Source organism: Protopterus annectens, chromosome 1.part1 (genome assembly GCF_019279795.1).
Source record: "Protopterus annectens isolate FY-2018-M chromosome 1.part1, PAN1.0, whole genome shotgun sequence".
NCBI lineage: Eukaryota > Metazoa > Chordata > Ceratodontiformes > Protopteridae > Protopterus > Protopterus annectens.
Window position 1 is genome coordinate 821,733,698 of NC_056726.1, and position 11,867 is coordinate 821,745,564.

Here is an 11,867-nt window from a genome sequence, read left to right on the forward strand (position 1 = left end):
GCACTCTCTCACTATCCCCCTGTTTGTTAGGGAAGAAGGTGGGCAGGTGGATGGGCTGCTTCAAGGATAGGTCATTCACTACTTTAGGAATGAATGACGGGTTTGTCCTGAGGGTCACCCTGTCCAGGTGGAAGATTAGGAAAGGTGGTGTAGCCATAACAGCTTGCAATTCTGAAACCCTTCTGACAGAAGTCAGAGCCACCAGCAATACAGTTTTCCATGTGCAAAATTTTAAGGTGGCCTTGTCTGCTGGTTCAAAAGGGGCTAGAGTGAGTTTTTCTAGACCATAGTTTAGGTTCCAGGGAGGGGGAGATGGCTTCCTGGGTGGTCTTAAGTGTAATACACCTTTGAGGAAAAGTATGGAGGGGTGTCTGGATGCAAGTGGTGGATCCAGGGGGAGGCGGGCAGAGATAGCAGACAAGTGTGCCTTCAGAGATGAGTAAGACAACCCTGTCTGCATGAGTTCACACAGGTATAACAGGATGAGAGGCATATCGCTTTCCAGTGGGTCCAACTGTCTTTTGTGACACCAGATAGAAAACGTTTTCCATTTTGAGAGAAAGGATTTCCTTGTGTTGGGTTTCCAGGCCTCCTGCAGGATAGTGAGCATGTCCTTGTTATATAGATGTCCGAAGGGGATCAGAATCCTATCAGCCACAGGGTCAGGTGCATGGATTGCCACTGTGGGTGCATCCGAGTCCCCTTGTGCTGTGTGACCAGGTCCACTGAAGGGGGTAACTTGCGATTGCCCTTGAACAGGTGAAGAAGAGGGAACCAGTGCTGTCTTGGCCAGTAGGGAGTCACCAGCAAGATTTTGGGTGAGTCCTGCTGAATTTTCAGCAGGACCCTTTGTATCAATGGGAAGGGGGGGGGGATGCATACAGGAATTTCCCCTTCCAGGTTATCAAGAAGGCATCTGTTGCAAATGCCTGGGGTCTGGTGTCCTGGTGCAGTAGCCAGGAAGTTGCCTGTTTATGGAGGAGGTGAACAGGTCTAATTGTGGAATACCCCACCTGTGGACTATATTCAGGAAAACATCACCTTGCTGCATCCACTCGTGGTTGTTTCAGATGGTTCTGCTTAGGTAATCTGCCTGGGACTTGTGCAGGGATGGGATGTAGGCTGCCTGAAGGGTGGTCCCCTGAGAGGTAGCCAGTTCCCACACCCGCAGAGCTAGTCTGCATAGAAGGTAGGATTTGGTCGCTCCCTGCTTGTTGACATACCACAGAATTGTGGTGTTGTCTGTGAATATCCTTAGAGAGCCCTACTCTAGGTAGGGCTGGAAGGCCTGCACAGCAAGTAGGATGGCTCTCATTTCTCTGACGCTTATGTGATCTCGTTTTTCTGTCTGTCCACAAACCTTGTACTTTCCTTTTTCCCCAGAGTTGCTCCCCAGCCCAGATCTGAGACATCCGTGTGCGTAGTTTGGGAGGGAGAGGGTGTTTGCAGAGGGAGTCCTGGGTTCCAGGCTACCTCTCAGTTCCTGATGTAGGCAGGGGAGCAGGGGGATCCTGAACTCTAGAGGGTGGGAGTGCTGCGTCCACACCGACTAGAGGTACCACTGACGTTTCCTCATGTGAATCCTTGCTAGGGGCAACATGGGAATGGTAGCTGCCATGTAACCTAGAAGTCTCAGAAACTGTCTTGCAGTCAGTTCTGTTGATTGTAGGGCAGCAAGAAGGTGGTGTGAGAGGGATACCACCTTTTCTGCTGGAAGGAAGTCCTTCATGAGGTCTGTCCTTATCCTACAACCCAGAAAGACAACATCCTGTGTGGGGTTGAGGTGCAATTTTGGGAAGATGATCATGAATCCTAGAGACAGTAGGAGGTACCAGAAGGTCCTGGGAGTGATGGAGAAGAGTTTCCTTTTCTTTTGCCTGAATTAGGTCATCTAGGTAAGGGAATAACTGGATTCCCTTTTCCCTACAGTAGGTGATGACTGGAGCCAGGCATTTTGTAAATATTCTGGGGGCAGTAGAAAGCCCAAAGGGCAAGGCACAGAACTGAAAGTGAGATGAGCCTGCCAGGAATCTAGGGTATTTCCTGAAAGCGGGCTTTATAGGTATGTGAAGGTAGGCATCCTTTATGTCCAGGATTGCCATGAAACCCTGCGGAAGGATGTGTGAAAAGAGAGTAGGTAACGTGAGCATCATGAAAGTAGGAACTTTTAGGAAGGGGTTGAGATGCCAAAGGTCTAGAATCGGCCTCCATGGTCCTTCCTTTCTGGGTATCAAAAAGATTCTGGAATAGAATAGTTTTCTTTTTGATTGTGTAGGTACTGGTTTTATAGTTCCCTGTAGTAGCACGGTTTGCAAAACCTGATGGAGGAGGGGGAGTTGACTAGAAGGAGGCTGTGGTATGCCCAGTCTTATCGGGGGGTGATCCAGGACATGATGTAGCCATTCTGTATGATGGACAGAACCCATTTGTCTGTGGTAATGAGTGACCACGAAAGGGAGACAGTGAGAGAGATGGGCAGAAAGGGTATGGATGAGGGGGGGTGGGGGATGAAATTCTGGCAGGCAGTCAGACACTAACTGCTCTATCAGAGAAGGGAGGCCTTTGGCTGGAAGACTGAGAAGGCCTGGCCTGAGGAGGCGGTCTTCTAGATCAGGGGGGAGCTACAGGTCTGGAGGTTTTCCTGATAAACTGAGTCTTTGCCGGGTAGTTCCTCTGGAACTTTGGAATAGGCGAGACCAGGGTGTGTTTTAGGTCCTGTAATTCTTTTCCTTTCCGATGCAAGGATTTAAACAGGTCAGCCACTTTTGTACCAAAAAGGGCTGAATGATCCAAAGGTGCATCAAGGAATTTGGCCCTGAAGTCATCAGAGAGAGGCTGAAGTCTCAGCCATGAGTACCTTCTTAGTACTGACGCTGATGCAGGTGACCTGGCTGAGACTTCAGCTGCATCATAACTGCATCTTAAGGAATGTCTATTCACTTGAGAGATGAGTGCTATCAGTGAAGACAAGGAAGCTTTGGCTGCACAGTCAGGGATGTCATCTAAATCCTTAGTGGCTTTGTCCAGCAGCGCTAAGGAGTATTTGGTCATTTGACTTTGGTAGTTGGTGGCTCTAAATGAGAGGGTAGCAGAGGTGTAGATTTTCTTTCACAACCTCTCCATAGTCTTGCTGTCCTTAGCAGCAGGGAGGATAGTAGTTGTAGGAAGAAGCTTGCAGGCCCTATCCGTAGAGATGGCAGATAGTGGCAGGATCAGCAGGAGGGCACTTAAAGAGAAATGTCTCCATCTCAGGGACTTTATATAGTCTGTCTGCTCTACTTGGGGCTGGAGGTTGGGAATCCAGGTTAATGGAGGCTATGGCAAATGCATCCAGGAATGATGGCTGAATAGGACGGATGGCAGAAGGACTGAGAGTCCTTTTGAATAAGGTCATAAAACCTCTTTTGTGGATCAGTCTTATCCGAGGATTGCCAGTTAAAGTGGACTTCCATCTTACTAATAATTTCCCCAAAGGTTATATCCTCTATAGGGGAATCAGGTTCAATACACCCTTCCTCAGGATATCCATATCCCTGGGGGAGAGGAGATCTGGGCGGAGTACGAAAGAGTCCTCAGAGGAATCAGACAATTCCTTTTCTTCAGGCTGATCTACCCTCCTTTCAAGGATGAGAGGTTTAGGACTAAGGAGGGGAGGAGCAGTGGCACAGGGTTCTGCAGAAGGCCTAAAGGCCATAAAGGCATTGAACAAGCTCTGGCTAAAGGTCTGCAAATCTGGCATACTTTCAGAGGTCGGAGCAAAGTGTCTAGTTTTTTGCTTTTTCTTTGAAGGCCTCGATGGCGTCTGTCTAGGGATAGGCTTTGGATCAGGCGTCGGGATGGCGGAGATGGCGTCCGACAGACCCAGATTGAATGCTGGTTCCCCCGGCATCTAAGGCAGGCGTCGGTAAATCCTCGGTGGATGTGTCATCCACTTGAGATTGTCCGGCTTCCTCTGAGTTACCCGCTTCATCCACACCAGCAGATGCCGGATCCTCAGCCAAGCTGACATCGGCTACAGGCTGAGGTACGGGAGACAGAGGCGCAGCTGACCAAGTAGGCCACAAGGACTTGACCTTCTTCCTAGGTGGATCAGACAGGGTGTCAGACGTTGCTTCCATCCTTAACGCTATTTGTTTTAGGTGCTGATTCTCTAAATAGAAATGCAAGGCCTGCAAATGGCAACATAAGGTTTTAGGGACAAATGATTGGCAAATGGCACAGTTCTCGTGGTCATGTTCCCTGCCTAAACAAGAGAGACACTGGTCATGGGTGTCTTTATGGGGAATCTGCCGACCGCACTTGCCTTTACCGAATGACATGAACAGACTATAAATATAAACAAAGTAGGACTGAAAGAATCCCCAATGGGGTACTTAACTGAATCTTTTTTCAATCCAACGTCCGCGAGAAGTAGGAGCACCTGGTGTACGACTGGCAGCTGAAATGTTCAGAGGGCTGGTGTGTGCAGACATCACTTTTAAGGCCCATGTTCCAGCAGCCACATCAGACATCCGAGGCATCAACAGGGACTGAAAATCTTTGGAAACCTAGCCAGACGAAATGGAGAGGAAGAAGGGTAAAACACCCACAAGTAGAATACTGCAACACTGGAATAGAAGGACATCTGGAAGTGTTAACACCTGAAGGTGTCATTTACCTTAAAAAGAGTATCAGTCCTTAATAGGGTGTAAGTAGGAATACAGAACACTTCACCAAGTTTATGATATGCCGCTTTGTTTGGCAAGCTAAGAACAACCTTATCACCATTAGAGAACATCATGTCCCAGGACTGTTCTTTCTTGACAAAGTTTTAGCAATGCTTAAAGCATGCCCTCTTTAAGGACTCAAGAATACTATTCCAGTTACCAGTGCAGGCATGACAAAAAATGTTTCCCAGTGCAAATGCCAAAATGCCAACCCAGTGTGTGTGTGTGTGTGTGTGTGTGTGTGTGTGTGTGTGTGTGTGTGTGTGTGTGTGTGTGTGTGTGTGTGTGTGACTGTTGGTGCAAATGCTAATACATGCATGTCAGAACTATATAAATGGTGTTCTGAGTGGGATTGTTTTAAATGATGTTGTAGGTGGGTCTATGTATTGTATTTTATGGAAGTGAACGTGCAGGTCAAAGGTCTATGAATGTGAAGTGAGTGACATGATTAGTGTATTAGGTGTTGTGTGTCTGGAAACAGTCACAATGTTCTTTCTTTCCTGACAATGAGGATGCTGGAATTAGAATATTAATGTAGTCAGATGTCAAGGCTCAGCACCAATGGTGTGTGTGTGTGTGTGTGTGTGTCTGTGTGTGTGTCTGTGTGTGTGTCTGTGTGTGTGTCTGTGTGTGTGTCTGTGTGTGTGTGTGTGTGTGTGTGTGTGTGTGTGTGTGTGTGTGTGTGTGTGTATATGACTGTGGACTCGTGCTGATAAAATCAAGAACTCTGAGTGACTGCCAATCAATCAAAAAAAAAAAAGGCTGAAACAACTTCTGGCTATTTCTGTTAGGACAAACCCCCTGCACCCCCAAACATAAATATACCTACTCAGAGGTTGCATAACACTGGATTAAAGAGAAAAATGCCACTGTCAGCGAAAGTTGTTTTACCCAAATTTTTTTACTCAATCAGCACTTGGGTGTTGATCTACTGACATGATCCCCCCGTGTATACTGTGGACACAAGACATGTATAAGTGAATATGGATTTTAAGATGTTTAGAGCAATTGAAGAGTTCAAGGATATAAAAAGATGTTGTACTGAAGATAAAAAAAAATTTCACAGAGATGTCCTACATCTGTGGGTATGGTGTGTCTGTAATATGCAATTCTATTTTAGGAGTAAATGCACTGAAAATAGGTCAGAAGAATTTGTTAAAGTAACTGTATACAAGAACATGTGTACACAGTAGCTATGTGAAAAACATGTGCAGAGTCCTGTATGTAAGAACAGTGTTAACATTTTGCAATGCACCCTTCCTCGCAGTTGAAAAATGGTCCAGTTTAGATTAGCTCACATACCTGGTTAAGAAATGAATAAAGGAACAGTGAAGTTTAATTTTGCTGACTACTAAGCTCCAGGTTTCCTCAAATCACATGAACTGGCTTATGCATTTTCATACTCTCCTCCTTCTTTTATACTTTCAAAAGGAGGAGTTGCATTCACTTCATTTTTTGGTTTCAGAAATGCAGCAGGGAGAATTTGCTTTCTTTGTACCCCTCACACTTCCAGTAAATATCATGTACAGCATCAAGAATCACAGAAACCGAACAAAAGGCATCTGGTTAGGGGGTGAGGGGGCAATCCTTTATAACAGTCCTATATCCCCAAATAGTAAGGCTTGACTGTAGTGCTCAGGGTTGCATAAGGAGTATCTTATGACTAATCATATTAGTTTAGCAATGACTTGTCCACGCAAGCTGTAATGCTAGCCTCTTTATCTCAGCTTGGAAAATGCACACAACTCCTACATACAGACACAGCTTTTATTTGACCATTCCTAGTAAGTACATAATCCTGCAGACACACCAGGTGGCACTATTTTGCTCTTCTACCACATCAGCACTGCACCAACAGAACAGGTGAAGGAGTCCTCAACTGCATTTATAGACTGGAATGAAGAAATGCTCTACTTCTGGTGTTTCACCTGTAAGATCCAATAAAGCCTGCTTAATTCCTCATGAACTGGGAAGCCAAGTGCAGAAAAGTGGCAAACTAATACTCTTAGAATTTGTGCTGTCCAAAACACTTTTTTTAATTTCTCACAACTGTGAATTCTCCTTGTTTCAATGTCGTCTCCAAACTAGGAAGAAAGCCCATGCAGTTCGTACTCCCACTACCCTGGACCCAAATTCCCCTTTTTAGTCACAACATGTACAAAACTCTTTCCCGGTCTAGATAATATTTTAAAGAAAGTGCTGGGTAAACTGGGTGATGTTTTGTACTTGAAACCATGTGGGTTCAAAAAATGGCATGGCACCATGACAGTCATCAGGTTGTTAGCAAAAACATCTTCTCAAGTACAGATCAACTGAACCACCTTTGCTGATCACACGACAGTTATACTGGATGACCCAGACTCTTAAAGGGCCTGGTCTGGCCCTTATGACTGCTATTGCAGTTACCTAGCTGAAAGAATTTTTATACAAAGAACGAACACTCCACTTTAAGCATGTTAATAATGTCAGAAGAGTCTCAGGGTTTAGTCCTTGGGTTGCTGCTTTTCTCTGTTTTTAATCAAACAGCTAGCCTTGGACATGCCCTAAATGCATACGACTTTACAAGCAAATGACATAACTTTACTTAGAACATTCTGCATTCTATAATAAAGGAGAAAATGCTGTCCTCCTCAGAGTAGGTCAACACAAAAGAAGCAAAGCAGCAGTAATGATATACAAAATGGGGAGACATGGATATCCATGACTAAGCATTCATTGCAAAGCCTGGTCTTCTTGAATGTTTCAAAACTGCTTTGCAGCTCACCTTGGTAAACAGGGAAACTTCAGAATTTTGCTGCCAATGCATAATGCAGTCACCCGATAGGGCTATGCCTCTGATAACTACAAACATGTAGGAAGATTAGAGAGGAGTTCTGTTGATATCAAGCAACACATCAGTACCAGAATTTCCACTAATATATCATTTCAAACTGCTACATTTCTGCATCTTTGCCTAGTCACTAGAAACCATGGCAAGCTTTTAACTATACTAACATTCATACGTCTCAATTACTCCACCCACCATTATATCGTGACAGGAGGTACCCACCAACTGAGAAAATGACTGATAGAAGAACGGACACTTACGCCTCAGCTACTTCAGCTCGTTCCTCAGATCGCTCTAGTTCACCTTCTAGGATCACCAGCTTACGGGCCACCTGAAGAGTTAAAAACATACACAGTTACAATTGTAACTGACTAGAAGGCTATACAAGGCCACATATTATTACCATGGCTTCTGCATTACTTACATTATCTGCATAAAAACACATCTAATAGTGTTGTTTGAACATTTAAAGACTACAAGCTTGCTTGCCTCTATGTAAATATGCACCCCTGCATACATTTACTTCATTCAAGTCTTCCTGTGGTTCTGTGAGATGATTTTTTTTTTTTTTTTTGTAATACATCTATCCAGCTGTACGTCTTAGGCCTTCTATCAAGGGCCTTAATGCTGGTGAAGATTAACGAAGGAATATAGATTCATTCTGCTGGTAATGGCCCAAGACAAGGCACTACATAATGACATTCACTATCTTAATGTAAACACTTCTACCCAAAGCAGAAGAGATGTTTCTTTCTTTCTTTCTTTCTGCTATATGTATATAAAATATACTAAAGACTGTATCGGAATCTGTTTCCCAGTCTTGTCATAGGGCACAAGGAATGTTTTGTGACACTGGCAACCCAGGTTTGAAGCAGCAAGCATAGACCCAGAAGGCCAGCTGGAGAGGTGAAAGTTAAAATAAATTACACAGCCTATAAGAGAAACGCCACGGGGATCAAGCCAGCTCATGAAATAAGTGGGGGAAAGACGGGCTCAGAAAAAAAAAAAAAGATGCCTTTGGTGCATATGGAGAAAAACACACACATGTCCACTGATATGACTGTACATCAAAGTACTCGAGGGTAGGACAACAGCAAGATCTTTAAAAAATTCTCAAGACCATGCCCACAGCAGCTGAGACTTCTCTCAAAAATACTTCATATGGATGTATGATGTATGATATATGATCTTGGAGTTAGAATATAAAGTTGTAAAGGTGCCCCACATGGCAAGGGAACTTGCCTCCCAGCAAAAACACTTGTTTTTATTGCTGTGGTGGATGGGAAGTCGATATTTACTTTTTGATGCTGCTTTGACTTGAACTCAAATGTCTTTTCCAAAATGAAGGAGTTTCAAACAAAACACTCCAAAGAAAAACAGTTTGATGGGTACCAACTTTGCTACAGGCAAATCATTCCAATGAACAAGAAAAACATAACTAAGCTCATAGTCAGTACATATTAGGGACAAAGAGAAATCAGTCTTTGTTGTGACCACCCCTATTTACTTTTTTTTTTTAATTTATCAAAAAAGTCAAATTCAGTTAACTGGGCAAAAAATGGACTACCATACTAAACTCAAACAAAAATGCCATATTCCTCTGTATATTGAAAATTCAAAGGTTTATAAAACAGATAGAATGATAGACAAAGACAAATAACAGAAGAAATGTGAAAATGACACTTGAAGATTCTCAAAAATTAGAATATTCTTAAATTTAATTAAAACCGATATAACACTGTTATGTCTATACTTATGGCTAAAATATTGTCAAGTCGAATATCCTGAGCTTTTTTCTTACTCTGCTTCATCAATATATTTGTTTACTTGTGTGTTACTTTATGGTACTGTGTTACTGGTTTTGGAAATGCACACTCCCCTGGACTCCTAAACTCTGTGCAGGAATAGTGCTAGTCCTGCACAGAGCGGATTGGACCCATGTAGAACAGCAGCGCGTCTTGCATATTCATGAAGGTGCGCTGCTGTATTCTCCACACGGACATAATCCGTGTACAAACACAGGGGGTGCGTCCAAGCAGTGCTCGTACACTACACATGCCCCCCTGCACTCCCAAATTGCCGTACATCAATTCTAAAGCATCTACAGTGCCCGTGGACCCTTATGTCAACATAACAATGTTCGTGGACAAAACAAGTAATGAAACACAAAAGCACAGCACCCCCCACAATGGTCCAGCACAGATAATATGTCCAGTGTTATGCCAGTGTACATGCTGGCATACCAAATAAGTAAGCATGTTCCTGAGTGGAACATTTAAACCAATTACCCCATGTATGATGTAGTTGTCCAGATACCCTGCCCTAAGATGCAGAAAGCAATGTGCATACCCCTATGGTAAAAAAAAATAAAACACATTTATTTTTTTCTGTCCACAATAAAGTTTAAGCATAGCAGATTGGGTGTGCACATCACGCAGCTATGCTCAGCCTAGCTTACACATCACAAGGAGCTAAACAGAAATATACAACCAAAATTTGCAATGCGAGATAACATAGTGGTTAGAGTGTCCAATTTGCATGCAGACATTCACAGTTCGATCCCCAATGAAGACATTTCACTTTTATATGTGAAAGCAGTACTATTTTATTTTTTTTATAATTAAGTAGTAAATAACACATATTTGTCAACCAGAGTAGCATAGCAGGTCCAAATGTGAGGTGTCAGTATGATAAAGTTGTGTCCAATACAGTACAGTCACACAAAATGTAATGTCAGGAAAGCACATAGGGGGATGTTATGGAAGGTCAACATACATATCGTAACATGTCATTAATGAGGAATGAACCCCACAATCCTGATAGTCCATAAAATGAAAGCTGAACAATGCTAAGTTGTGCTCAGCCCTGCTAAGCCGGTGTAAGCATTGCTTAAACATAAATGCTAAGCAAGAATTAGCATAGCTAAGTGGATTTGCACACTGGTAAGCAGTGCTTATCATCTACCCCTTTAAGCCATGCTTACCTTAGCTCAGCGGGTTTGCCCATAGCTTAGCATATTCAAAACCATCCAATCACAGCAAAGGGTGGGAAATCAGCCCTATTTAAACCTCACAGGCGGGAATACAGCCCATAACCAGTTGTAGCTCATCACTGCAGGCACTATGACTGGCGTTGGTGAGGGTGTGCACTTTCGGGCGCAGCACTGGGGCATTCAGGAGTGCCAGGGTCATGGTTGGGACTCCTAGTAAAAAAACATGAAGGGACACTGCTGCAGGACCAGTACCAGGGCTCCCAATACAAAGCAGAGGCCTGGGACCATCTTACACGTGATCTCACCAGTGCCACTGGCACCCCTTGGACTGGTGAGCAAATCCAGCACCACTTTGCTGACTTGAAGCATAGGAAAAGGGAGCTTTAGGACCAGTGGGTCCAAGATACACTGGCAAGGAATTTCCCAGACATGTGTAAGTATCAGTATCAATAAGTGTTTTCCAAAGTCCAGCCTGTGTATGTGATGGATAGGTATGCATAAATGTTTCTCTATCTCCTGTACAGATGCAGATGAGAGGGCTGTGAACATGGACGCCCATGCCAGTAGGCTGCTAAGGCTGCATCACGAGGCTGGTGAATTCAAATCTAGCTTGTAGTATTCAGGACAAATAACTAGAAAGGAGTAGAATGTCACTTGTCAGTATTTAAAAATGGATATAGTTTGTACTGAATAAACATGGCATGAGCCAGAGTAATAGTGATTTACAGGATATATAATCAATAAGTGTCAGAGTAATAGTGATTTACAGGATATATAATCAATAAGTGTCAGTACCGGTCAATAAAAGTCAAAACCTCAAACTGGTTGTGTTTACTTTGGTATGTGGTGGTATGAATAAAAATGTGTACAGTTTCTGCACAGCAACTATAGCTCTGAAAGCATTAAATAATCAAGGCTCATCTGACAAAGATGGTGGAGTTGTAAAACAGGAGATTAACCATACGAAATGTTCCATGCCCCAAGATCATACCTGAATAGCAAGTCAGAATTACAAGGTCAGATTGTACAACCAAGAGAGTATTAGGCAGAAAACAGTCAAACAAGAGACAGCAGTTTCTCAATAGCTCATTCTGATGAAACACAAACTTAGTTGTATTTTTTGCACAAACAGGCATGGTTTGAATCCCAGGAGTGGTAGTAAGCTGTATGTGTAATTTCACCCAGGATTACATGAATATGTGTAGAAACAGGTAGTGTTAACAGAAATTTCCTCCACAGGTCTGCCAGGTAAGAAAAAGTACATCTTAGCTCTAAGAAGGCTGTACTTATACACTGTGTACAGTACCCACTGTCCATCCCCAAGGCTGCAAATGACAGCAAG

General features: G+C 43.5%; 1 protein-coding gene across 10 annotated transcripts in view; it reads right to left on the minus strand.

Annotated features, from left to right (window-relative positions):
• The window catches only part of TPM2 (tropomyosin 2), a 762,558-nt gene that overhangs the window by 379,600 nt on the left and 371,091 nt on the right, over positions 1–11,867 (minus strand). For all 10 annotated transcript variants that reach the window (XM_044078451.1, XM_044078461.1, XM_044078488.1 and 7 more), the window contains one exon: positions 7,794–7,864. In XM_044078451.1, coding sequence (XP_043934386.1) covers positions 7,794–7,864 — 71 coding nt within the window. The remainder of the gene's footprint in view (positions 1–7,793; positions 7,865–11,867) is intronic.